The following is a 23,443-nucleotide window of genomic DNA, read 5'->3' as shown; positions in this document are numbered from 1 at the left end:
CAGAATGAGAATATTTACTGTGACCTAACACTTTCTGTGTATCAACTGTCTTCATCCTCACAACAGCCGTACCAGGTCATCATAACTTACTCAAGGTCATAGTGGTTCCACAGTTCACTCTTAATTTTCTGTACCAGTGGGTCTCCAGAATACCTTGGGGGCTCATTTCACCCCAGAGTTTCTGATTCTGTCGGTCTGGGTGGGGCCTGAGAATTCATCTTCTAACAAATTCTCACATGATGCTCTTGTGAAAATGGAAGTACTGTGGCCAGGGGGAGGGGAAGTTCTGAACTGTCCCTTCACATCACATGAATGAATCATATGTAAGTGCTTAGAGCTCTGCACATTGCTCACTCATTTACTTTTCAGATTAACCTTGTTTGATAGGAACTGTTAGGAAAAAAGGAGGAAAAGAAACAAGTATGAGCTCAACTGGACAGGTTTATTCCAGAACAACCCTGAGAGGGACTGCTCTGGCACTAGACCACAATGGATCCCCTTGTACAGGCTAATGGAGTCTTTTACAGGGTCAGGTGAGGGAGCTCAGTGAGAGAGGGTTATGGCTACTTGCCAAGGATGCTTGCCCAAGGGCAAGGCTTGGGGATGTGCAGGGAGTAGTGGCTGTGATCAACAGCAGGGCTAATAATGATATGAGCTGTTATCAATAGCAGGGCTGGATAAGGATGTGAGTCACTGGGTACAGCTGTGGGGGCGAGGGGGCTGACTGATGGCAGTCAGCCTAGGATGGCAGGAGTCAGATTCCTTCAGGTATTAGCCCTGTTTTACAAGTAAACTAACTAAAGTACAGGCAGCATTACAAATTTGCCATCGTCATATAGCTGTTAAGCGGCAGAATAGCTGATGCCCAGCAGTCAGCTCCTGAGCCCCTACTCTTAACCACCATGTGCTCCATTCTGTCACAAGGGGTCATTGCCTGGGACAGTGACTTGAAGAGAGTCTCTTTTATAGGGGCTGATTGTAGCCACTGTTCTCCTCTTGAAGTCCACAGAGAGAGCAGGAATACCATGCGGCTGGGGACTTGGCCAGTTACACAGACCTCTGCTCTTTTGACATCCCGGCCCATCTACATCCTAACACAGCAAGGACCCAGAATCTACAAAAAAGGAGGGATGAATGAGTGTACACAGAAAACCCCAACTTCCCCTCAGTCCCCAAGTCACCAGAGCTTGAAAGAAATCTAGGCTGCTCTAAGAGGTGGGAAGGAGGGCTTTGAGCGAAGTTTGAACCTGAAATTAAAATGAACTTCTCAATCCTAAATCTAAATACCAAATAGTGGAATGAAATCTTAAATACAAAAACAAAACTGTTGTACCTGGCTAAATTAGCTGAAATGTTACGGAACGTGACCCAAACACCCTCTGCGAGGGGGCGTGGGGACAAGCCTTCCCCACTGCGCTGTTGGGAGGGAGATCATGTGCACACCGAGCTGGGAAGTGCAGTCTCTTTGGAGTGATTTATTCTGTTATTTGTTGAGCAAGGAGGGGACATTCTTACTACTTCATTTTCACGTACTAAAGGGAATCACTGCATCGTGTAGCCCCCAAATACAAGTAATATTGATGATACAGAGTCAAGAATGGTATCTCAGTGGGAATGATCCTTGAGCTGTGTCTTGATTGGCTGCTGGCTAGAAAAGAGCTCAAAATGTGAGTCTAGAAACAATTTAAGAGGTTTCGCCTATACTGGTTCATCCTAAACCCAGACGGCCTTAGGAAGGATAGGATAGGCACAGTATTAGACTACCTAATGTTCTCAAGCTCTGAACTGCTTTCACAGCCCCAAGGTGACCAGACCTTGAAAGCCTCACACTTACTAACCTCTCTGATGTTATGAAGAACTGATAGCCTTAGTAAATTCATGTTTTCCTTTAAGCCTCTGCCCAGTAAATTAAAAATGATATAATTATACAAAATAAATCATACTCCCAAAACAACTTTCACTTCGCCTTATTACTAAAACAAACTTTCCTCCTGATTCCCACACCAGTAATTGCAGCTTTGGAGATGTAATTTTGGTTGTCTTTTTCCTTTTTTACTTACTCTATTTTTACAGTGCCTTTTATAATGCAGTCTTGGGAGTAAAATCATCAGAAAATAGAAGAGGGAAAGTTGCTACTAGGAGAAATCTGTCTGCCCAAATGGCAAAAGATGGGCATGTAAGGAATCTGCCCAGTACCATTCTCTGGTGAGATCCTAGGGAAAAGGAACAAAAGCGCAGACTGATAGAAAATTTTTGGTAGAAGCTCACCTCAGCTGTCACTTCTACTTTGACTTAGATACAAAGAATTTCATTTCTAGTACACTACTGTTTGGAAATACTCTTGATTTTGTTTCTTAATTTTTAAAACTTAAAAAGAATTAGGTGCTTAAGAAAATCATCTTAAATTTACCTGGAGAAGAGAAAAGTTCTCAGGAAATCTTTCTTTAAAATGATACTGACTTCAGCTAAGGTTTGGGTACACAGTACTGCCTGGTCTAATTCACAATTCTTCCCTCAGAGCTTTTGTACTAGCTATGTCCCCTACTCAATAAGGTCTTTCCCTGGACATCCTTTTTTATTATTTTAAAAATAAAAAGAATGAAAACATATTAACAAACACACATACATTTACAAAATAACACAAAAACAATACAAGCAATACTGAGTTTCAGGCAAGGTGATAGGAAATTAACAATGGTTGTTGTATTACATATTGATATCTTCAAAGCGGTTACTCAGGAAAACAAATATAGACATGTAAGATTCATCAGATAATCAATTATTAACTGTTCCTTTCAATAAAGCATTCTTATGATTCATTCCTTTGCTCAAATGCTACCTGGTCAGAGAGATCTTTCCTGGCAACTCCATCTAAAAAGAGCTCCCTTACCAAGACCCACACACCAGCACTCTCTATGCTCTTTATTTTTTCCAGCTTTATTTCCTCCCATGATAATTATCATCCCCTAACCCTAACTCTGGTTTTGATTATTGTTATTACTGGTTGTCTGTTTTCTCCCACTAGAACATAAGCTGCATAAAGAATGTTTTGTTCCCTGTAATAGCCTTACACTGGGAACAGTCCCTGACATGTAATAAGCGTTCAATAAAATTCACTGAAGTAATGAAATAATGAATGCATATGATTTTCAAAGTTGTGAATGCCTGAATAGTTTTATTATGGAGTAAGACAATTTTTCTCTGTAAAGATTCTTTGACATATGATAATGTAAATATTTGGACTAAAAGTGAGACTAAGTCCTAGCCTTGCCATTTACTTCTTGTATAACCTGGTTATATTATTTCTAGGAGCTTCACTTGTGCATGTGACCTCCTATGGCTGTAATGAGACTAAAATCCCACAGAAAAAGATTCCATATAAAAATATGGCCTGAGTATATTTTTTGTTGCCAAGTGCATAATACCACAGACTGGGTACGTTTAAGAAAAGAGGTTTAGTTCGGTTCACGGATCTGGAGGAACAAGGTCAAAGGACCACATCTTCTAGCAATGGTCTTCTTGCTGGCAGAGTTCCAAGAGGGTGCAGAGCATCATACGATGGATTCAAAATGTGTGTGACTTTGTCTCTGTGTATGTGTCCTCTGATTTCCCTCATCCTACACAGTCACCAGTACTCAATCATGTGGGTTCCACCTGGATGACTTTATCCAATCTTAATCACTTCCCAAAGCCTTACCTCTAAATACCACAGTAGGATTAAGCTTCTACCCTCTTAAAAACCTCGAAATGGATATTAAATTTCAACAGAAGTACCCTGGGGAGAGACTACATCTAAACACTAGGAAAAACTCTGTGCATGTCACTTTTAGTACCGTTTTTATGGCATGACACAACAATGAAGACTAATTTTCAGAAGAGCTTAAGTTATGTTTTATTCTCTCAGGCTAAGTCTAATCTGGAGGTTCCAAATTTCCAAATTTTTGATGACCGAACAAAACAAAAAAACCAAAAGAACTCTTAATTTAAAAAACTTACAAAATCTGAAAAGAATGTTAACCCATTTTCATGCTTAAACCATAGTGCCTTGCCTTCTTTTTTACTTTCAAATTTGCTACAGAATACTACTTCCATTTCTACAGTATCACAAATCTCATGGCATATGACTTGTTGTAGTACCAAACAGCTATTCATTCTTTTTTTTCCCAGTCTACTTGGAAAATTGTTCCAAATGTATATAAAATTATCCATCAGGCAGGGCACGGTGGCGTGCATGTAATCCTAGTATAGGGGGAGGGTGAAGCAGGAGGAGAACTGCAAGTTCAATGTGGACTACATAGTGAGTTCAAGGACAGCCTGAACTACATAGCAAGACCCTGTCTCAAAAAAACCAATTAAAAAGAAAAAACAAAGAACAACAACAAAACTCAAAATTAAATTGTCCACCAGAGCTAAATATCAGAGAAAAAAATCAAAGAAGAATGTACATAATTAATGTTTGTTATGGCAAACTCATATTTAAATAGATGACACAATATATGTAAAGTGATTTGTCGTGCCACAGAAGACAAGTTAAACGTTCAGTGTTAAACGATTACATTTAAGGAATCTGAGAGCTGATAAGAATTTTTGAGAGTGCACACTAATACGTTCAGGATTCCCGCAAACCAAGTATTTAAGGAGAAAAGCCTCATTTTCCAGAATAAAGATCATTAGTCACAATTGTGCAAAATGGAATTTACTGGGTGCATACCAAAGACCACCACACTTTCAATTTAATCTTCTCACGAATTGGTGCCATTATTATACCCATTTTACTGATGAAGTCATTTTAGTTCACAAAATAAACTTGTCCTTGGGTCAGGACAGCTCCAGCACACAAGCCTTAAGCAGTACGCTCCACCGGCTTCTCTCCGACTGCCGTCTCGCCCTCCCCGCTCCCTTGGCCTCCTGCAGTCCCCACCGTCCTAACCTCAGCGATTCTCTCTGCCCAACCCGCTGTTTTACCCCAGCCCTGTCAACCCCAGAGCTCCCTCTTTCTAGAACCAAGGAAAGCGCATTGCCCCTGCGCCGGAAGTTAGAAGATTCCCGAGGGTTGTTCGAAGTCTCGCGCGGATTCCTCGAGGTCTCGCGAGGCTGGGGGCATTGCCCAGGTAACCAGTGACCTGCCCTTTGTAGAGGTTGATGCTGGGGCTTTTACAGTAAAGTTTTTCCTATTTCTGGCCCCTGCGGGTCAAGGAGAGAATCTGAAGTCTTCTCCCAGTGCGGGTGGGAAGACTAGCCTGGCCAGAAGCTGTGGTGGGAGCGTGCAGGCGAAGCGACAGGATGGCGAGCGCCTCAGGGCCTGCAGCGCCGGCGGAAGTTCGGGCGAGGAAGGCGCCTCCTGCTCCTTACGGCACTAACGCGCTCCCCGCCCCGCCCCCCCCGCCGACGGGACGTGACCTGACCTGAGGCCCTCGGTGACCTGAGGCCGGGGCGGGGCCGGGGCGGGGCCGGGGCGGGGCCGGGGCGGGGCCACGGGGTTCTCGGGAGGAGCCGCTTGTCCGCGCCGTGCTAGCTGCGGTCCACGCTGCGCTTGAACCAGGAGACTGGAAGTTGGTGAAGCCCTGTGCGCTCCCCATGCTGTAGAATCTTGGCGAGGAATTTCGATTATTCCTCTGTCTCAATAGCATCCGCGCGGGAGGATCGTTTCGCGGGCGCCTTTATGGTCGTCGCCAGTACAACTTTCCGGGAGCTATGGGGTTTTCAGTAAGATCGTGTCATTGAGTATTAGAACAGAAGGAGTATCTGCAGAATAATATTAGTCAGAATAGAAAGTCACTGTAACTTCAGCTTTTGGAGTCAGCTGAAAAGAAGGCGGGGGAAAACTTCTTAAACTATATATTATTGTGTTTCGCTGCCTAAATAAGTATAATTTTCCTTGATTCATTATATTTTATTACCTTAGGATCATTCTGAACTTGGTATGACTGTGTAGTGCTTAAATGTAAATGACTTGGCTGTGTACCCTGGAAATTTTTTTCAATTAAACTATTTGATTTGTCATTTATTGTGAGTTTTGTCTCTGCATAGTGATGGAAACTTTCTTAAAACCTTTGAAATTGAAGGTTTAGTAAGCTGCATTTTAATTTAGTTTTAGAGAAGACTTGCCACTGTTATTAGTAAAACAATATATTTGAGTAATCATGTAAATAACACCTTCCATTTGAAAAGCTGACAAGTAAGTTTCTTAGAAATTATTTTACAGCCCACATATATAACAAAAGAGATTTCAAGCCAAACACTGGAAGAGATGTCAGAAGATTCAGATAAGGAAGACTATTCAGACCGAACCATAAGTGATGAAGATGAATCAGTATGTTTTTCTTAACTTTTCTTTAGCTGAATTAGATAAAATGTATATTTTAAAAATATATTCCCAACTAAAATATTGTAAATCAATGTAATGTAAAAGTTAATTGGACATTTAAATAATGGTTATTGACTTTGGAAAATGATTGAAAGGGGATTAAGAGGTGGAAGGGAGGGGGAAGGGGATGAAAAAAGGAACTAAGATGTGTTGTGAACTGTACTAACTCCACACAAGGAATGTAAGCATGTACTGCAAACATGTAGTAATAAAAAATTTAAAAGGGGAGGGGAAAAAAAACCCATGACATTTTCTTGGGAAAATATTTTGGCTGAGATTCTTCTGGGTTTTATTAAAATGTGCATATTAAACCAGGATTTTCTTTTTGTAGTTTACTCCACTTATTTTCTTATATGTAGTAATTCTATTGTGTTACAGTCATGTATCATGTTAGAACCCCGTGCTCTAATCCCACTTTGTATCATCATAATAAGGTTAGTGTGGCCCTAATATTATAGAGGAAAAGACATGGAAGAAAAAAAAAGGAGGTAAAATGATGTGTTTAAAATATTTTGGTTGGCCCTAGTCTGATTTCCTTCATTAAAGTATAAATTATCATGGATGTAAATTAAGGTCCAAAAATAAAGTCCCCAAAATGATGTATAGCCCTGTAAGGCATGACTTTGAGGTTGTCATTAGTTCAGTTGTCGGTCAAGTTGACAACCCCCAGTGGTAAAAACTTTCTGGATTTGGTAGGTAGTTGTTGGTTTTTATATTTTAAAATTTTCTTGTTTTAGGATGAGGATACATTCATGAAATTTGTAAGTGAAGATATTCATCAGTGTGCATTATTAACAGGTTTGAATTTATCCATACATTTTTCCTCCCTCACAAAACCTAGAGTGGATAAAAAATAAGGTGAAGAAACTTTTAAAAAGTCAGATTGGGTAAAATAGGGAATGACTGCTCTGGTTAAAAAGAGAGACATGTTGTATCTACTTTTATTCAAATCTTCTGTAGTTTGAACTTTTCAAGTTGATATTAGGTGAACTGACTTATACTGGAAAATAAATTAATGAAAGTGATGATTACAAAGGATGTCACTGAACATAAAGATGACTTTGTCATTTCTCTTTAAAAAAAAAAAGTTGGTGAGGCTGGGGATATAGCTCAGCAGCACAAGCAGTTGCCTGGCAAGCCTGAGGTCATGAGTTTGATTCCCGGTACCAAAAAAGTAAATAAATAAATAAATAAAAATTTTTTAAAAATGAGAACTCTTTAAGTGTATTTGTAGAATGACCCGTTATAATTAATACAATAGTTAGAGGTACATCTTTCCCATAAATGAAGTATGCTTATACAGTTTCCTTAATAAAGTCATTGTATCCTGCTGTTGCTAGGACAAAATACCCAACATACACAATTTAAAGAAGAAAAGGTTTATTTTAGCTCATGGTTTCAGAGATTTCAGTCCATGGTCAGCTGGTTCGAAGGAAGAAACATCACACTGGGAAGGCATAGAGGAGGAAAGCTGCTTCACCTCATAGCAGCCAGGAAAAAGCAGGGGAGGAACAGAAAAGGAAGGGGCCAGGGACCAGATATAGCCCCCAAGATCATGCTCCATGACCCACCCAGAGGCACCCAGAAGTGTGCTTTACTAATCTAGGTGAGTCCCTGGGAAATTAGCTAATCAAGTTGACAAATCAAGATGAACTATCAGTCATTCATTTACATATATCCGTGTATGTAAGTATTGATGTTCACTTGATTTTTAAAACTTAATACACTTAGAGTTCAACTTTCAAATGCTAAAATGTTTCCACTAAATATGTGTCTGTCAAAGATATTCCAACATTGAAATTAGGCCCTTTGTGTACCTACATATATATCCATGTATTTTTCATGACCATCGTGAAACAAATCTTTACTTTTCAGATAACTACTATTCTTAAGTTGCTGTGCATTTTTCTAGACCTTTTTTGTTCCATTGATACATACATCTATACCCATATTCAAAAGAATTTTGTAGTAGTGTTTCTGGACTTTTTCTTCCTACCTTTTTTTTTGTAAATTTTGCCAATCTATTGGAAAACAGGAGGTAATTCACTGTTTTAATTAGCATTTCCTTAATAGAGAAATTAATTGTTTAATATGTTTATTGCCTTAATTGTTAATTCATAATAATCCTTTAACTGTGTTACTGCTATTATTTTTTTAATTATTTTGATATGGTTATCAGTATTTATGTGTGATCTTTTTATTTTGTATCTTGTTTAAGTCACAGGCCTTCCCTACCCCAAAGATGTCAGTATCATCATGTAAATTTTCTTTAAGTACTTTTATGTATATATTTGAATTTCATTATTTCTCTATCATTTATGTGTATGAGTAATACTTTTTTTTGCTGTTGCATGTATCAGTTCTTTTATTGTTTTTAGTTTTTAGCTGACTTTAAAATTTTTGTTTTATTAATATATTTTAGGTATAACATCCATCATAGGGAGTTTGTAACTACATGGTATATCTTGCTTCTTTTTTCCCATTCCTGTCCCCTTCCCTCATCTCCTCTTCCCCTCATTATTTACAAAAGCTTTGTTTACATTTTTTTCCTTCTATGGTCTTTTTTTTTCTTGTCTCTTACTTCCTTTCTCTGTGCCCCCTCCCTAGTTCCCCTTCCCATTTCCCAGCGTCTATAGTTTGGACCTCATTTACACTTCCCATTGCTCATGCCAGAGAAACAGTGCAGTATTTAAACGTATGTCCAGTTTATTTCTCTTAAAATTATGATCTCAAGGTACATCCATTTATTTAGAGATGTTTGAACCTTATCTTTCTTTATGATAGAGTAGTGTTATGGTTTGTGTCTGCATGTCCCCCCAAATCCTCATGAAATCATAGGGCGGGCTTCTAGATTTATGATTGATTTATGGTCCAGTGTTGGAATTATGGATGTGAGTGTTACACCTGCCCTGGGGCGGATAGTTTGCATACAGTATAAGGGAGGGAAAGAGGCTTGCTCTTCCAGCTGCTGCTCCTCCCTTTTGCTTTTGTTGCTTCCACCGCCAGGAGGTTGCCCTATGCCAAGTGTCACTCTGCCTTGGAGCCAACCAAGTATGGCCTGAAACCTCCACAAACTGTGATCTAAATAAACCTTTCCTTCCTTAATTTTGGGCACCAAGTATTTTGTCTCAGCAATGAGAGAAAAGTAACCAAGACAAGTAGTACTCCTTTGTATAAGAACAACCCACAACTTACCTATTCATCCGTTGATGGGTTTCTGGGCAATTTCAGAGATTTAGCTATTACAAAGTGCCACTGTAAACATGGGTGTACATATATCTCTGTGGTATCAGGCTTGTAATTCTTTGGGAAAACACAAGGAAGGGGAATAGCTGGGTCGAGTGGGAGCTGTAGTTTTAGTTTTCTGAGGAATATCTACATTGACTTCCACAATGGTTGCACCAGTCTACCCTCCCACCAACAGTGGAGTGAAATCTTCACTTCAGATTCCCATTTTTGGGTTGGGTCAGTTTGGTGGTCTAATTTTTTAAAGCTCTTTATATATTCTAGATTTTTTTTTCATTCTAGATACTAGTTCTTTGAGGAGGAGCTGTCAAATTTTTTTCCCCACACAGTGAGCTGTTTTCACTCTTTTGGTGATTTATTTTACTATGCAAAAACTTTTCAATAAAATGAGATCCCAGGTGTTGATTCTTTGTGATATTTCCTGTGTAACTGGGGTTTTGTTCATAAAGTCTTTTCCTATACCATTGTCTTTAAAGAATTCTACTATTCTATCTTCCATCAGATTTAGTGTTCCTGTTTTAATATTTAGATTTTGATCCATTTCAATTTTAGTTTAGTACATGGTGAAAGACATGGATATACTTTTAATCTTTGGCATGTGGAAAGCCAGTTTTTCCAGTGCCATTTATTAAAGGAGCTGTCTTTCCTTCAGTGAAGGTGTTTGGCCTCTTTGTCAGAGGGAAAGTGGATGAGTGCTTGGAGTTGTTTCTGCATCTTTGGATGTGTTTTATTGATTCTTCTGTCTGTTTTTTGCCAGTATCATGCTATTTTTATCACAGTAACTGTAGTATAATTTCAAGTCAGTTATTCTGATGCCCCCTGTCTTGCCTTTGTTGTCTAGAATTATTTTTGCTATTCTAGGTCTTTTCTGTTTCCAAATGAATTTTAGGATTGTTTTCTCTAATTCTATAAGATATACTGTTGGTATTTTGATCAGGATTACATTAAATCTGTGTAACAGTTTTGGAAGTAAGGCCATTTTCACTCTGTTGGTTCCTCCTGCCTAAGAACAGGAGATATCTTTCTATTTTTTAATATCTTTTTTGCTCTCTTTTTTCAGAGTAGTTTTGGATGTGAAGTTGTCTTACTTACTTCATTAGATTACTTCTAGTTATTTCACTCTTTTTGATGCTAGTGTGGAAGGTTTCCCTAATTTCTCTCTCAGTGAGTTTGTTATTTGTGTACAGGGATGCTATTTATTTTTGAGTGTTGACTTTGTATCCAGCTATGCTATTTGGTTATTAAATTTGGTTATTAAATCTAGAAGTCTTTTGGTGGAACTTTTGGGGTCTTCTATGTAGAGAATCATGTCATGTGCTAATAATAATAATTTAACTTCTTCCTTTCTTACCCTTATTTCTTCTCTTTCTCACCCTTATTTCTTCTCTTTCTCATATCTAATTGTTCTGGCTAATGTTTCTACAACTATTGAATAAAAGTGGTGACAGTGGACATCCTTGCCTTGTTCCTGATTTTAGAGTGAAAGGTCTCAGTTTTTATCCATTTAGTATGATGTTCGCTCTTGGTTTGTAATAAATGGCTTTTATCAGATTGAGATAAAGACCACTTGTTCCAATTATCTGTAGGGTTTTTATCATGAATGGGTGTTGGACTTTGTCAAATGCTTTTTCTGTATCTATTTAAATGATCATATGGTTTTTGTCCTTGGCTCTGTTAATATGGTGTGTTACATTTCTTGATTTGTGTATGTTGAAGCATCCCTACATCCCTGTTATAAATCCTGCTTGGTTGCAGTATATAATCTTCTTGATGATTTTCTGCATTGTTTGCCAGTATCTTACTGAAGGCTTTGCATCTGTGTTTATGAGGGAGATTGGAGTGTAGTTCTCTCTTTTGGTTGGATCCTTCTATGATTTTGCTTTGATCCTTCTATGATTTTGCTTTCAGGGTAATACGCATTTCCAAGAATGAATTTGGGAGTTGCATCCCTTTCAATTTCATTAGAGTTTGAGAGGTAGTGGCATTAGGTCTTCCCTAAATTTCTTGTAGAATTCAGCAGGGAATCTGTCAGGGCTTTTCTTTGTAGGTTTTTAATTACATCTTCAATTTTGTTACCTGATACTAGGTTATTTAGAATTTTTATGTCTTCTTGATTCAACTTTGGTAATTCATATGTATGTAGGAATCTTTCCATTTCTTCTGTTTTTCATTGTATTAGAATACAGGATCTCAAGGTAGGTTTTGGGGGGTCTTCAGGAGTTCTGCAGGATCTGTTGTGATTTCACCCATTTCATTCCTAAGTGCATGGATTTGAGTCTGTCATATTTTTGGTAAGGTTGCCCAAAGGTTTGTCAATTTTATTTAATCTTTCAAAGAATCAACTCCTTAATTCATTGATTCTTTATATTGTTTTCTTGGTCTCAGTTGCATTGATTTCTGCTCCGATCTTGATACTTCCCTCCCTCATATGAGCTTTGGGCTTGACTTGCTCTTTTTCTAGAAGCTTAAGGTTCAACATTAGGTTGTGTCTTACTTACTTTTCTTGTTGCTGAAACAAAATACCCAACACCCAAAGTTAAAGAGGGAAAGATTTATTACCTCACAATTTGTAGAGGCTTTAGTCCATAATTGGCTGGCTCCAGGGCAGGGTGACATGGCAAAGGGGCAACCATTTGTGGCAGCAGAAAATGGCAAAAGCAAGCAAGCAAGGGAGGCAATACTCTGTACTTTATATTGCAAGCAGACTACCTGCCCTAGGTTAGGTGTACCACTCACATCCTTAATCATAGTCAGAACTATGCCAAATCAATCAGTGGACTAATTTACTAGCCCCTGATTCTTTGCCACTGGCAAAAAGAGGTGAGAAGCTGACTTGCTGGGATTAATTAATATGGATTAGGGCTCTGTCTGCCCACTCTGTCTACCAGTGACAGCAGACAACATGCCCTGCAGTGGACATTCTTTTTTTCCCTCTTGTTTATTTTTTGGATTGTTTTTGTTTTTATGAGTATGAACACTGCTTCTAGTTTTTCTGTTGTTCTATTCAGTTCTTGTTTTTATTGTTTCCTTCTCGTCTTCACCCCCTGAAGTTTGCATAATCTTCCTTTGTCCTACAGCCTTGCTTCTCACCTCTTTCTCTTCTTCTATTTCTCTATTTTTTTTCCCCTAACTCTTTATAAATTTTCTCCCAAGGGTAAAACTGCTATACTGAGGGCGTATTTACTGCATACAATTTTCTGGTTTTAGATTTTATTATATAACTACAAATATAGATCATACAGTTAAAGGTAGCAAATTAATAGTTAATGAAAGTCATTTTCTAGACTGTGTTTGATGCTACTGTCATTGCTGACTGCACTCCTTTAGCTAAGACAACACAACTGTTCTAATCAGTTGTTCTTCCTTGTATGCCAAGACTGAGATAGCCTAAGAGTCATAAATAATACTATTGGCCAGTGGCAAAGAATCAGGGGCTAGGCCAAATAGGCAGCAAGGTAGTGGATTATCCCAGCAAGCCTGCACCATTAGTTCTACTGAAGTTCAGGCTGGTTTTGGGCTGTGAGGCTGGAACCCGATTATTCAGCCTGCAACACTCCATGTGCCTCCTTGCTTGGACTCAACTCCTTACCACCTTGAACTTGACTCCTTGACCTTGTTTCAACTTGAGTTTGGTTCCATCTCACCCAGACACAGGGAGCTGCTAGACGAAACCATCCCACAGCAGCTCTGAATTCCAAGCTCTCTTGACCCCGTCTCCAAGACAACTACCAGCCATCTGCCTGCTTGTGGGGGAACATCTGAACCTGAATAACTCACCAGCCACTTCAGTCTTCTGCAACCACTGCTGCATTCCACTGGTGCATTTCTCTGTGGAGACCTCTGGCATTGCCAGTAGGCATTGTGTGTATGCAGGTTTGAGCTGCCCCTCCCACACAGGGCTCAGGGAGAAAGTGCCACTTGCTTTCTTCTGCATTGAGGTCTCTCTCTTTGCTCTCCCTTTGGACTTCAGTTCTCACTTCAGATCCTTGCTGGGTCCTGTGAACCCACCTTCTCTTCCTCATGTTGCTGTATTCCAGGGTCTAGACACCAAATCTTGGAGAGGCTGTTTCTCTGCTGTTCACCACTCTGTCATCTTTCTGAAAGCCCTGTATGAGTAATAGATTTTATTTTCTAATTCAAAAATAGCTGCCTTGCTGTTTTATAGTCCATAGGATTATTTACTGGTTTGTCTTTGTTTTTTAACCACTAATTTGAAATATCATCTTTGTCATGTGACATTTGGCGTGACACCTGTGTCATATACTAAGTGCCATCCATCCATTCCTAGACTTGACTCATTGATCACTTACCCATTTCCTGAGTCTCTGTCACATTGTAAATTATAGTAGCTTTAAATTTGATATTTTGGAATTTGTTAGGGAAGACATCCCTTCTAATTCTTCTTTCTCAGAATGAGTCAAAAGTTGGAAGGGATCTAAATATCTATCAATGAGAAAATTGTTAAATAAATACAGTGTAAGGTGTAATACTATTTGGCTGGGGAAAGGGATATATTTATTACTGATCGAGACAATTGTCCATGGTATATAATATGAAAAAGTCACAGAATACTATGTTTAAAATGATCCAATTTGTGTAAAAACTGTTAAAAGCTAAGCTTTGTACATTAAGATTTATTTGAACAAATATCAATTCATGAATTGGGCAGCTTAAAATGAAGTGGCTTGGAGGTTTCACCTGAGAGATCTGAGAGGAAAGCTTTTACGGGGTAAATGCAGAAGGAAGGGGGAAAAAGTATTTGGTGAAGTGGAATAGAAGCCTTTCTTGGATCATTCCACTGGGAGCTTTATAGTTAGAAGTTAATTGGCAGTTTCTACAGCATCACAAAGGATGGGAAATGAGCTTAAGTAGAACTTCCTTCAAACTAATGCCACAGAATTCTTTCACTGAAAGAAGCAGGACTACTGCATTGCCTTTTGGTAAGGCCCACTGCATGTTATGGGCATCATGTTCCTGGGTTGTGTCACATTGTGGCACTAGAATGATAATTGAGAAAAATGTCATGGCAAAGTTCTCTAGCAACCTTTGAAAATACAGTTCCAGTAAGTGTTGAAGAATCATAGTCAGTGAGTGTGTTTAACACATTAGACAAACAGTCTGATTAACAAGAGTTAAAAGATAATTTGCTAGAAACAGACATTCTTAGAGTAGTAGTAAGAATTCAGCTTAATATACAAGGTCACTACCATTCTTTTAGCTTTTGGGAAGATCACTTGTTACAAGATTTTATTTGTATTTTTATTTTTAAACACCATTAATTGTTATAGTGATATCCACAAATATCCCTAGATTGAATAGTGTTAGAAGAAAATAAAGAACTGTATAAAACATCATAGGACTTAGTGTTTTCCTTCTTGTCACTCATGGTGGTGTTTGAATCTTTTTTTCAGCTGACTCTATTAGTGACCCATTCTTCCCCCGGACTACACAGATACTATTGGAATATCAGCTAGGGAGATGGGTGCCACGCCTTCGCGAACCCCGAGATTTATATGGTGTCTCCTCTTCTGGTCCGCTGAGCCCAACACGGTGGCCATACCATTGTGAGGTCATTGATGAAAAAGTCAAGCACATTGGTATGTTTTCAGCAGTTTTAAACATGCAGACATTAACAAACTCTCTTTGTCTACCTTGGTTTTAATTAGGAGACTCATGGTGTTAGAACAGTATATTCCAATAGAAATACAGCATGAGTCATGTATGTACTTGTAAATTTTCTAGTAGCTACATTTATAAAGGTAAAAATAAATTAATTTTAAAAATACATTTATCCTAAATATGTCTAAGCACATTTTTCTTTTTATACAAAATCTTCCAAATCTGATGTGGATTTATATTAATAGATAATTCATATTAGTCACATTTTAGGTGTTCAAATGCCACATGTTTAAGGGGTTTAAGTTATGTGCCATAGCTTTAGTAATTCTAAACAATGCCAACAGCGAGACTATGTCCAAGTCACAGTCACATTCATAGAGACTGGGCCAGGATGTCCATTAACTATGCTGCTGTCCATGACTGCTCACTGTTGCTCCTCTTTCTCTCCCTCGGGATGTCTTTTCTTCCCAATGTATCTTTGTCCTTTATTGCCTCTTCCTGTCCCTTTCTCTTTTTCCTTTCTGTTCCTCTTTTATTTATCTTTTTGTGCCCATTTCTTTTTCTTTCCTGTCCTTTCCCACTTTCTGCTTCCTTTTCATGGACATTTATGGAACTGAAAATTGCATATTTGCATGTATATCATCATGTTCCCATACGTGTTCATTCTCAGGTTTATTTTTTACTCTCCTAGAAAGAACTTGCAGCCTTAATGTCCACAAATACGATAGAAACATTCCCGCTGTTCTGCAGCACCCCATGGCTGTTGCATTTCCTCTTTTGTTGACTATAGTGCACATACATACATTCTTGCCAGGCAGAGCTCTTAAAGATATTCATTGGTAAATAAAAAACACTTAATTAGACATAATTAAGTAGAAATAGAGCATTTAGTGTTCTTAAATAAGATGCTGCTTAGGGAGATTTTTAAAAACTGTTCTCCTGATATTTGGTAGACAGAGAAAGAGATGATAAATAGGTAGATAGATGAGCTAGACAGAAAAGGAAAGAGAAAGAACATTGGTTTTTGTTCATAGAGGGCCATTAATTTTCCCTAAGAATTCTAATCATAGGGCTAAAAAGGTATTAAAGAATTCATGCTTGCAGGAAATAGGGAGAAGTTCATATATGTCTCCAAATGACAAATTCTGTTGTTTTAAGAATATCTCAATATATGTCCTAATTGGCTTCATTTATAATACTAGTTTATTGTAGTTCATTGAAAAGAAAGATTTGTATTATTATGTTTGTTTCTTTTCAGTATATGTCTTGTACTTTGAGTAACTACTCTGAAGATAATGAGATAGTGTAATAAATGTATTATTTGTTTCTGAAATTTTGTTTTATTTTTTCATAAAATGAAAAAACATTTCATGCTTGCTAGTACTTGCAAGCATCACTTATCTTCAGCGAGGCCTATGAGTGTAGACTTCTGTTCTGGAGTAGAGGGGTCTCTTTTCCTTTTTCTCTTTTCACCACTCTTGCTAGCATTCTCAACCCTCCTCTACGAGGCCTCTCCTTGCTCCCATGCCAGGAAGAGACATAAAGTAAGCAGAGAAAAAATACTGCTCTGCCACTAAATGTGAGCCCTGCCCTAAGCCTTTCCTCCTATAGCTTGCTTCTGTTTCACAGCCTCTTCCTTATGTACCTGTAACAGGGCTTGAAAAGCAGCAGACAAAGCACGCCTCTCTACCTGAGGTTTCCCCTGCAACAGCAGTGAGAGGAGAGCAGGAGAGACCCAAATGGGCAGAGTGAAACTGGAGCCCACCCTGCCGTTGTTCCCCAGAACTCCCCAAACCCACGTTGCCTTCCAGTCAGCTTATTTTCTCCCCATCTCATTGGACATCCCCTCTTCACACTCTCAGTGCAGCTTGGTGGTCCACACATCACTGGCCCCACTCTCAGCCCTCAGTCACAGGCTTAGCATGGAGAAAGTTTCTGCTCCTCTGGTTGCTTGGTCAACTCCCTCTTTCACGGTGCAGCTTTTATATTTCTAGCATTAATTCTATGTATATTTCCTTAGCAAGATGTTATAGTAAAGAACGGCTTTCCTGGAACAGTGAGCATGGGGCTGAAGTGAACAAAAGCTAGATTAAAGAAAGTTAAGACTGATTCTCAAAATTTGGTTCTCAGAAAGCATATTCTGATAAACTGCAAAGTTGACCTTTATATACGAGCTCTTTTTCCAATTCTGATTATAGATTTTCATGTTTCTTTACAATAAGGGCAGTTTATTAAGAAATTAAAAAGAACACAAGCAGAGATTAATGAAATGTTTCTTTAACTGAAATTCTAGATGTCATGTGAGCTTTGATCAGCTGCATACACAAAAGCAAGTGGCTGAAATTCTTAGTTGTCAGAATGGGAGCTATATTGTAATTTGTGATTAATTTTGGCTTGAGTTGATTAATATTTTCAATTAACAAGTGTTACTTTTAATTATAATTTTTATTGCTTAGCTTGTAATTTTTATTATCAGATCGATTATGTGTGGTTCAGTAGACTGCAATACACAGTGATACAGATTTGCATCAATATGGAAGTCTAAGCTTCCTTTCTATAGGTAGATTCAATTCCTATTCTTTAACAGAAGTACATTTTCGTTGGAATCCTCAAAATATTTTCCCAGTCATGCTTGTCTGTCATCACCAAATTTGTACACTAAAAAATACAGTTAAGATGTAATTTTTCTGTCAAATGATTCATCCTTAGCAATATTTGCACATGGCACTAACAAGTTTTAAGAGAGAAATGTCCTAATGAAGCTGGTAGCTAAAGGAGAAGGAAGAGGGTCTAAGAATGCCCATCCTTTTGGGAGACAGAGGAAACCTGGACATGTTATAAATATAAGAGATGACCACTGTCAAGCAAGAGGCTGAAAATGCAGGGAAATAAATAAAAACTAGAACAAGAGTCTCAGGGGTGAGATAGAATGGCATCAAGGGCTCAAAGGAAATAGAAATTGTAGTATGAAGTTCATAGTAAGTACAAAACAGTCTTGAATTGATATCATTTAGAATATAGCGTAACAGTGTTCTTTATTACTTCAAAGGAACCATTGGTAAAATCCAACCCCACGTAAAAAACTAAGTTTTAGCATAGTCTAGATTAAAAATATACAATCAAACTTTCCTGTTTTATTTTGAAATAGTATTCAAATAATAATGCTTCCCTCCTTTTTTCCAGATTGGGCTCCTTTTCATCCTGAGCCAGTGTACATCCCAACAGGCCTTGAAATGGAACCTCTTTACCCAAGCTCCAAAGAAGACATGGTGGTTTACCTGGCAGAAGATGGTGGGCACAGTATGAGATACGTTGCTGGAAATTTAATTTGGTCCCTGGGTTAATATCTTAGTTGTATTTGTTTTATGGTTTATAGTGGCAATTTTAGTTTGCCAGGAAGTCTGTGTCCCTATGAAAGTGTATGTGTGCATATGATTCAGATGTTTAGTGTTGATTATATTTTTGAAGATGTATAGCAGTTCAAAAATATAACATCTGGCTGGGCATGGTGGCACTCACCTATAATCCCAGCACTCAGGAGGCAGGAGGCAAGAGGATCACTGCAAGTTTGAGGTCAGCCTAGGCCCCATAGTGAGTTTGAAGCCATTGTGAACTACACGATAGGAGGGCTGGGGATATAGTTCAATTGCACAAGTGCCTGCCTGGCAAGTGGAAGTCTTGAATTCAATTCCCACTATCCCCCGACTCCCAAAAAAGATGAGCTACACAGTGAGATCCTACCTCAAAAAACAAACAAACAAAAAAAATTATGATGGCTCTTAGAATGGAGAGTTGTATTTTAAATGAATTATGTGTCATGAATTTTCAATGCAGTGGAATTCACAGCTGTTTCTTCCTTTTACATCTATAGCTTGCATTCACTCAATCATTCAAATGGTTTTCTTTCAATTACATACCTGTTTGATACATTCCATGGGGTTATTATCTTTAAAAGAGAAAATATATTCAAATCACATCTAAGATTTTATCTCAGAAAAATATTCCTTAACGCTCAAGATCAGTATTTGCACTTTGTGAGCTTTATTAAAGCAAAATCTTTTGCTTGCTCTTTTGAGAAAGCAGATAATCAAACAAAAAGCTCAGCTTATATCCTGTGTTGTACTGCCTCTGAAGCATTAATGTGAGGAATTAGGGGACTCCTGAACAAATTTACTATCAGAGCTCAATATTTTGATGTTTTCATATATTTAAAAACTTTCCAGGAAGCATATGAAGTGTGATTGAAATATACAGTAAATGTTCAAATAAGAAATATTTATTACAATAAGAGGTATATTGCCATCAGTCCCCCTCAGAATACTCCCAGTTGCTTCAAACATATTTATCCCATTGTTCTTGCCATTTTCTGAAGCCGTTCTGGAAGTCCTCTTTTGTGAATGTGTTCATAAGGTATGACCAAAAATAATACTAGTGAACATCCCTGCCAGTAGCCATCCAACAGAAAGGCAGGCCTGTAAAAACCTTACAGTGTGTCTTCATCCCCCTTATTCACCACGTCTGGCACTGGGCGACTTCCGGCTCTTCCCCAAAGTCACAGTGACCATGAAAGAGAAACATCTTAAATCAGTTCAGGCCCCCATGACAACACAACTAAAGACGCTCATGACTTCCAGAACTGTTTCAGAAAGTGGCAGTAGTGATGGGCTAAATGTGTGTGAAGCAAGGGGAGTATTTTGAGGGGGATTCCTGGTAATGTGCCTTTTACTGTAACAATCTTTTTAAAGTCATCGACAGCAACATCAACAGTAAACATCAACAGTAGTAGTTGATGTTTAAAATCATCAACATCAGCATCAACAGTAAACATCAACGGTAGTTTTTAATTGCACTTCATACATATTTTATTTAAGGTCTGGAATATAGCTCAGTGGTGCAACACCTGCCTGGCAAGTGTGAGGTCCTGAGTTCAATTCCCGGTACCATAAATTAATTAAGTAAGTAAGTAAGTAAAACACATTTTGTTTAAAGAGCTAGCAAGACAGAAATTCACAAGGACTGTTCCCTGTATAGTCAGCTATTCTAGAAATCAAGCCATATACTTTTAAGTAACTGAATGTTATGAGCTGTTTCCACGCATTTGGACCAAGTATAGAACAGAGCTATATAGGGTCTTTGAAAAAAGAGATAAGAACATGAAGTGGGCCCATGTTTAGGTCTGGATTTCCACCTAGGGTGATTTTCTGGACTACAGTTTAGGAAAGTGGTATTTAAGAACAGCAAGACAGCTGGGCATGGTACACATCCCTGTTAGCTCACACACATACTTTTAAGTAACTGAAGTGAGAGAAGTACCACTGAATTCTAAAATTTGATTTCAAATATTTACATGGGTGTTCTGCCTTCAAGCTTACACCGACAATTGAAATAAGAGCTGACGAACAAAACCAAGGTGAGATAGTCAGGATCCCACCAGGGATGAGGTGACACACAGAGTAACTTAGGAGAGTTCAGTGAAGTTGAATGAATTTACAAAAGGGCGAACAGTGTGAGGAAGACTAGCAAAGGATGGTGGAGTGACATTAGCTTGCCAACAGAGCAGACTGAGAATTCTCCTACCTGAACGGATAAGAGCACAGGATGGTTTCCCGAGCTGTAGAAACTCAGCTGTGAGAGGCAATTCCCAAACAACTGTGGCCTTCAAACAGTTGCTAACATGGGCAGTGAAGGCAGAGGCAGTTGAAGAAGTAACTCAGTTCCACTTCGTCCAGACTGCCGTGCTCTACAGTCCATCCTGTTGGCCATGGCCAAGAGGCAGGGGAGCCTTGAGGAAGCCCATAGATACAAACCTCTCAAGCAACAGATAATGTGGAGATGCGTAGAGGATGGATCTGGAGCTAGAAATACAACAGCCACAGCCGTTAACATCTCATTCTTATGCCATTTGGGGGGATTTGTGAAGATCTGCTTGGAGGAAAGTTACCACGTTTAAGAAGGAAAGGTACTGTCCATTTTTGTGAAAGATATCTTGTAGAGAGTCTTTGTTATATTCTTTTCTTTTAAAAAAATGTTGAATTTTGTTCAAGCAAGTAGATAAATTGTTGGCAGATCACTTTGCTTCTTTCAGGTATGGTTTTTTTTCTTTCTTTTTTTTTTTTTTAAGGGCAGGTCTAATTTTATTTTATCCTTAGTGAGAAGTCAGAGCCTTACCTCTTGGATGTGGCCCTTACGCAAAAGGTATAGCCTTTCTAAAGTTGCAATTAAAGCCTGTGGTGTTCTGTGAACTCTTTCATCCTGGATAAATTGGAATTCCAGGACATACACAACTGTACATCCTCTGAAATCTCAGTACACCTTAGTCTCATTCTGTGACTGTGTAGCTGAGCCCTCAGCTCAGTGAACAGTTAGGGAGCCACTATTTAAACTATTGAGGCCCTCTTTTTCTGTGACTTTCTTCTTTCTGGTGCCCTGCCTCACAAATTTCAGCAGTATGAAGTATTATTAAACAGTCTTAACTTACCTCAGTAAGACTGTCATTTATTTATTTATTTTTTCAGTACTGGAGGTTGAATCCAGGGCCTTCACACTGAGAAGTCCTTTTTTTATTTTTCATTTTGAGACTGGGTCTCACTAAGTCTCTAAGTTGGCCAGACTGGGTCTAAACTTATAATCCTCCTGCCTCAGCTTCCCAGAGTTCTGGGATGACAGGGATGTGTACCATACCCAGCTGTCTTGCTGTTCTTAGATACCACTTTCCTAAACTGTAGTCCAGAAAATCACCCTAGGTGGAAATCCAGACCTAAACACGGGCCCACTTCATGTTCTTATCTCTTTTTTCAAAGACCCTATATAGCTGTGTTCTATAGTTGGTCCAAATGCATGGAAACAGCTCATAATTTTTGTCGTTTTATAGTCATTCACAGTGAAAGGGAAAGTTCTGGTTACGATAAAGTTTCACTTTATCATAACCAGAGGTAGAATGAATATTTTCAATATGAAAAATACATAAATTTATTTTAGATGCTGCTTTTCTAGTCTAAGTACTGATAAACTCTAATACCAGTGTACACAAATTAGTGTCAAGTTACTTTAAATTTAAAATCCTTCTACTTGTAGGACTGTAGTTTTGAACTCTATACAGAAGAGGCTGCATACTCTAGACATGTCTTGACCTCTTTATGGTCTTCGTCTCTCATCAGCTTACAAAGAGCCCTGTTTTGTATATTCCCGAGTTGGAGGCAACCGAACACCTTTGAAGCAGCCTGTGGATGGTTATGACAACACTCTGATGTTTGAAGCAAGGTTTGAGAGTGGTAATCTACAGAAGGTAGTCAAAGTGTAGGTTTTAATTATTTTTATTTGAGGAGCTAGACCATTAGGTATTTATTATAATCTGTATTATGTACATTAAAAATTCTTAATATTCATTACTCAACTGTAATTCCAGAAGTGTAACTGCTAATTAGAGGTATCAAGGGTTTCCAACATTTATTTCACCTGCTCCAGGTCATTACTTATAATTATATACACATCCATATCTTTAAAAGACACTTGGGGGGCTGGGGATTTAGCTCAGCGGCAAAAGCGTCTGCCTGGCAAGCGCAAGGTCGTGAGTTCGGTTCCTGGTACCGGAGAAAAACCAAAAAAAAAAAAGACACTTGGTAAAGGAAACAGTCACAAATAACCAAGTAAGATTGTTATGCATATAAAGAATATTCATGTGAAAAACTTTACTTTAACTTAAGCATCTTCAGTGACTAAGCATATGGTACAGATAGTTATCAAATACTGTCCTTGTATCAAAGGAGCTCACATTTTATAGTCTATGTGATTGCATTAATTTACATGTGTCTTTAAACCTTTCAGTGAAAGTTCTGTCATATCCCTAGAACTGGAATTATTAGAAAATACAATTATGTATCAGAAGTTAAAAATTTTGGATTTTCCTTTGGTTTGAACAACTCTTTAATCATTTATTTAAAAAAAAAACAATTACATTGAAATATGTACATTTTTACCAGGTGCTTGTGTTTTATGTATATCCTTGAATTACAAAAGAATACAAAGCATTTGGAAGTAGCATAATGTATTAGTCAACTTTTTGTTCCTAGAACACAATGTCCAACACCCACAACTCGAAGGAGGAGAGGTTTAAATGGCTTATGGTTTCAGAGGACTCACTTCATGGTCAGCTGGCTCTAAGGCAGAAACCTCATGACAAAAGGGCATGGTAGAGCAAAGATGCTCAGTTCA

General features: G+C 38.3%; 1 protein-coding gene across 10 annotated transcripts in view; it reads left to right on the top strand.

Annotated features, from left to right (window-relative positions):
• The first annotated feature begins 4,445 nt into the window (after nucleotides 1-4,445).
• The window catches only part of Agbl3 (ATP/GTP binding protein-like 3), a 72,174-nt gene continuing 53,176 nt past the window's right edge, over nucleotides 4,446-23,443 (top strand). For 4 of the 10 annotated variants that reach the window (XM_013504936.1, XM_013504931.1, XM_013504935.1 and 1 more), the window contains exons 1-6: nucleotides 5,444-5,706; nucleotides 6,206-6,313; nucleotides 7,105-7,165; nucleotides 15,025-15,210; nucleotides 18,416-18,571; nucleotides 22,390-22,528. In XM_013504936.1, the coding sequence (XP_013360390.1) occupies nucleotides 5,695-5,706; nucleotides 6,206-6,313; nucleotides 7,105-7,165; nucleotides 15,025-15,210; nucleotides 18,416-18,571; nucleotides 22,390-22,528 (662 nt within the window). In that variant the 5' untranslated portion in view covers nucleotides 5,444-5,694. Of the gene's footprint in view, nucleotides 5,112-5,443; nucleotides 5,707-6,191; nucleotides 6,314-7,104; nucleotides 7,166-13,281; nucleotides 13,487-15,024; nucleotides 15,211-18,415; nucleotides 18,572-21,034; nucleotides 21,192-22,389; nucleotides 22,529-23,443 lie in introns of those variants that run through there. The other 6 variants (XM_013504933.1, XM_013504934.1, XM_005405496.1 and 3 more) reach the window with 6 other exon arrangements.

The sequence above is a fragment of the Chinchilla lanigera genome, unplaced genomic scaffold, assembly GCF_000276665.1.
Source record: "Chinchilla lanigera isolate Chin_1 unplaced genomic scaffold, ChiLan1.0 scaffold00093, whole genome shotgun sequence".
Classification (NCBI taxonomy): Eukaryota; Metazoa; Chordata; class Mammalia; order Rodentia; family Chinchillidae; genus Chinchilla; species Chinchilla lanigera.
Note: the sequence above shows the minus strand (reverse complement) of the source record. Positions and strands in the feature narration are given on the sequence as shown.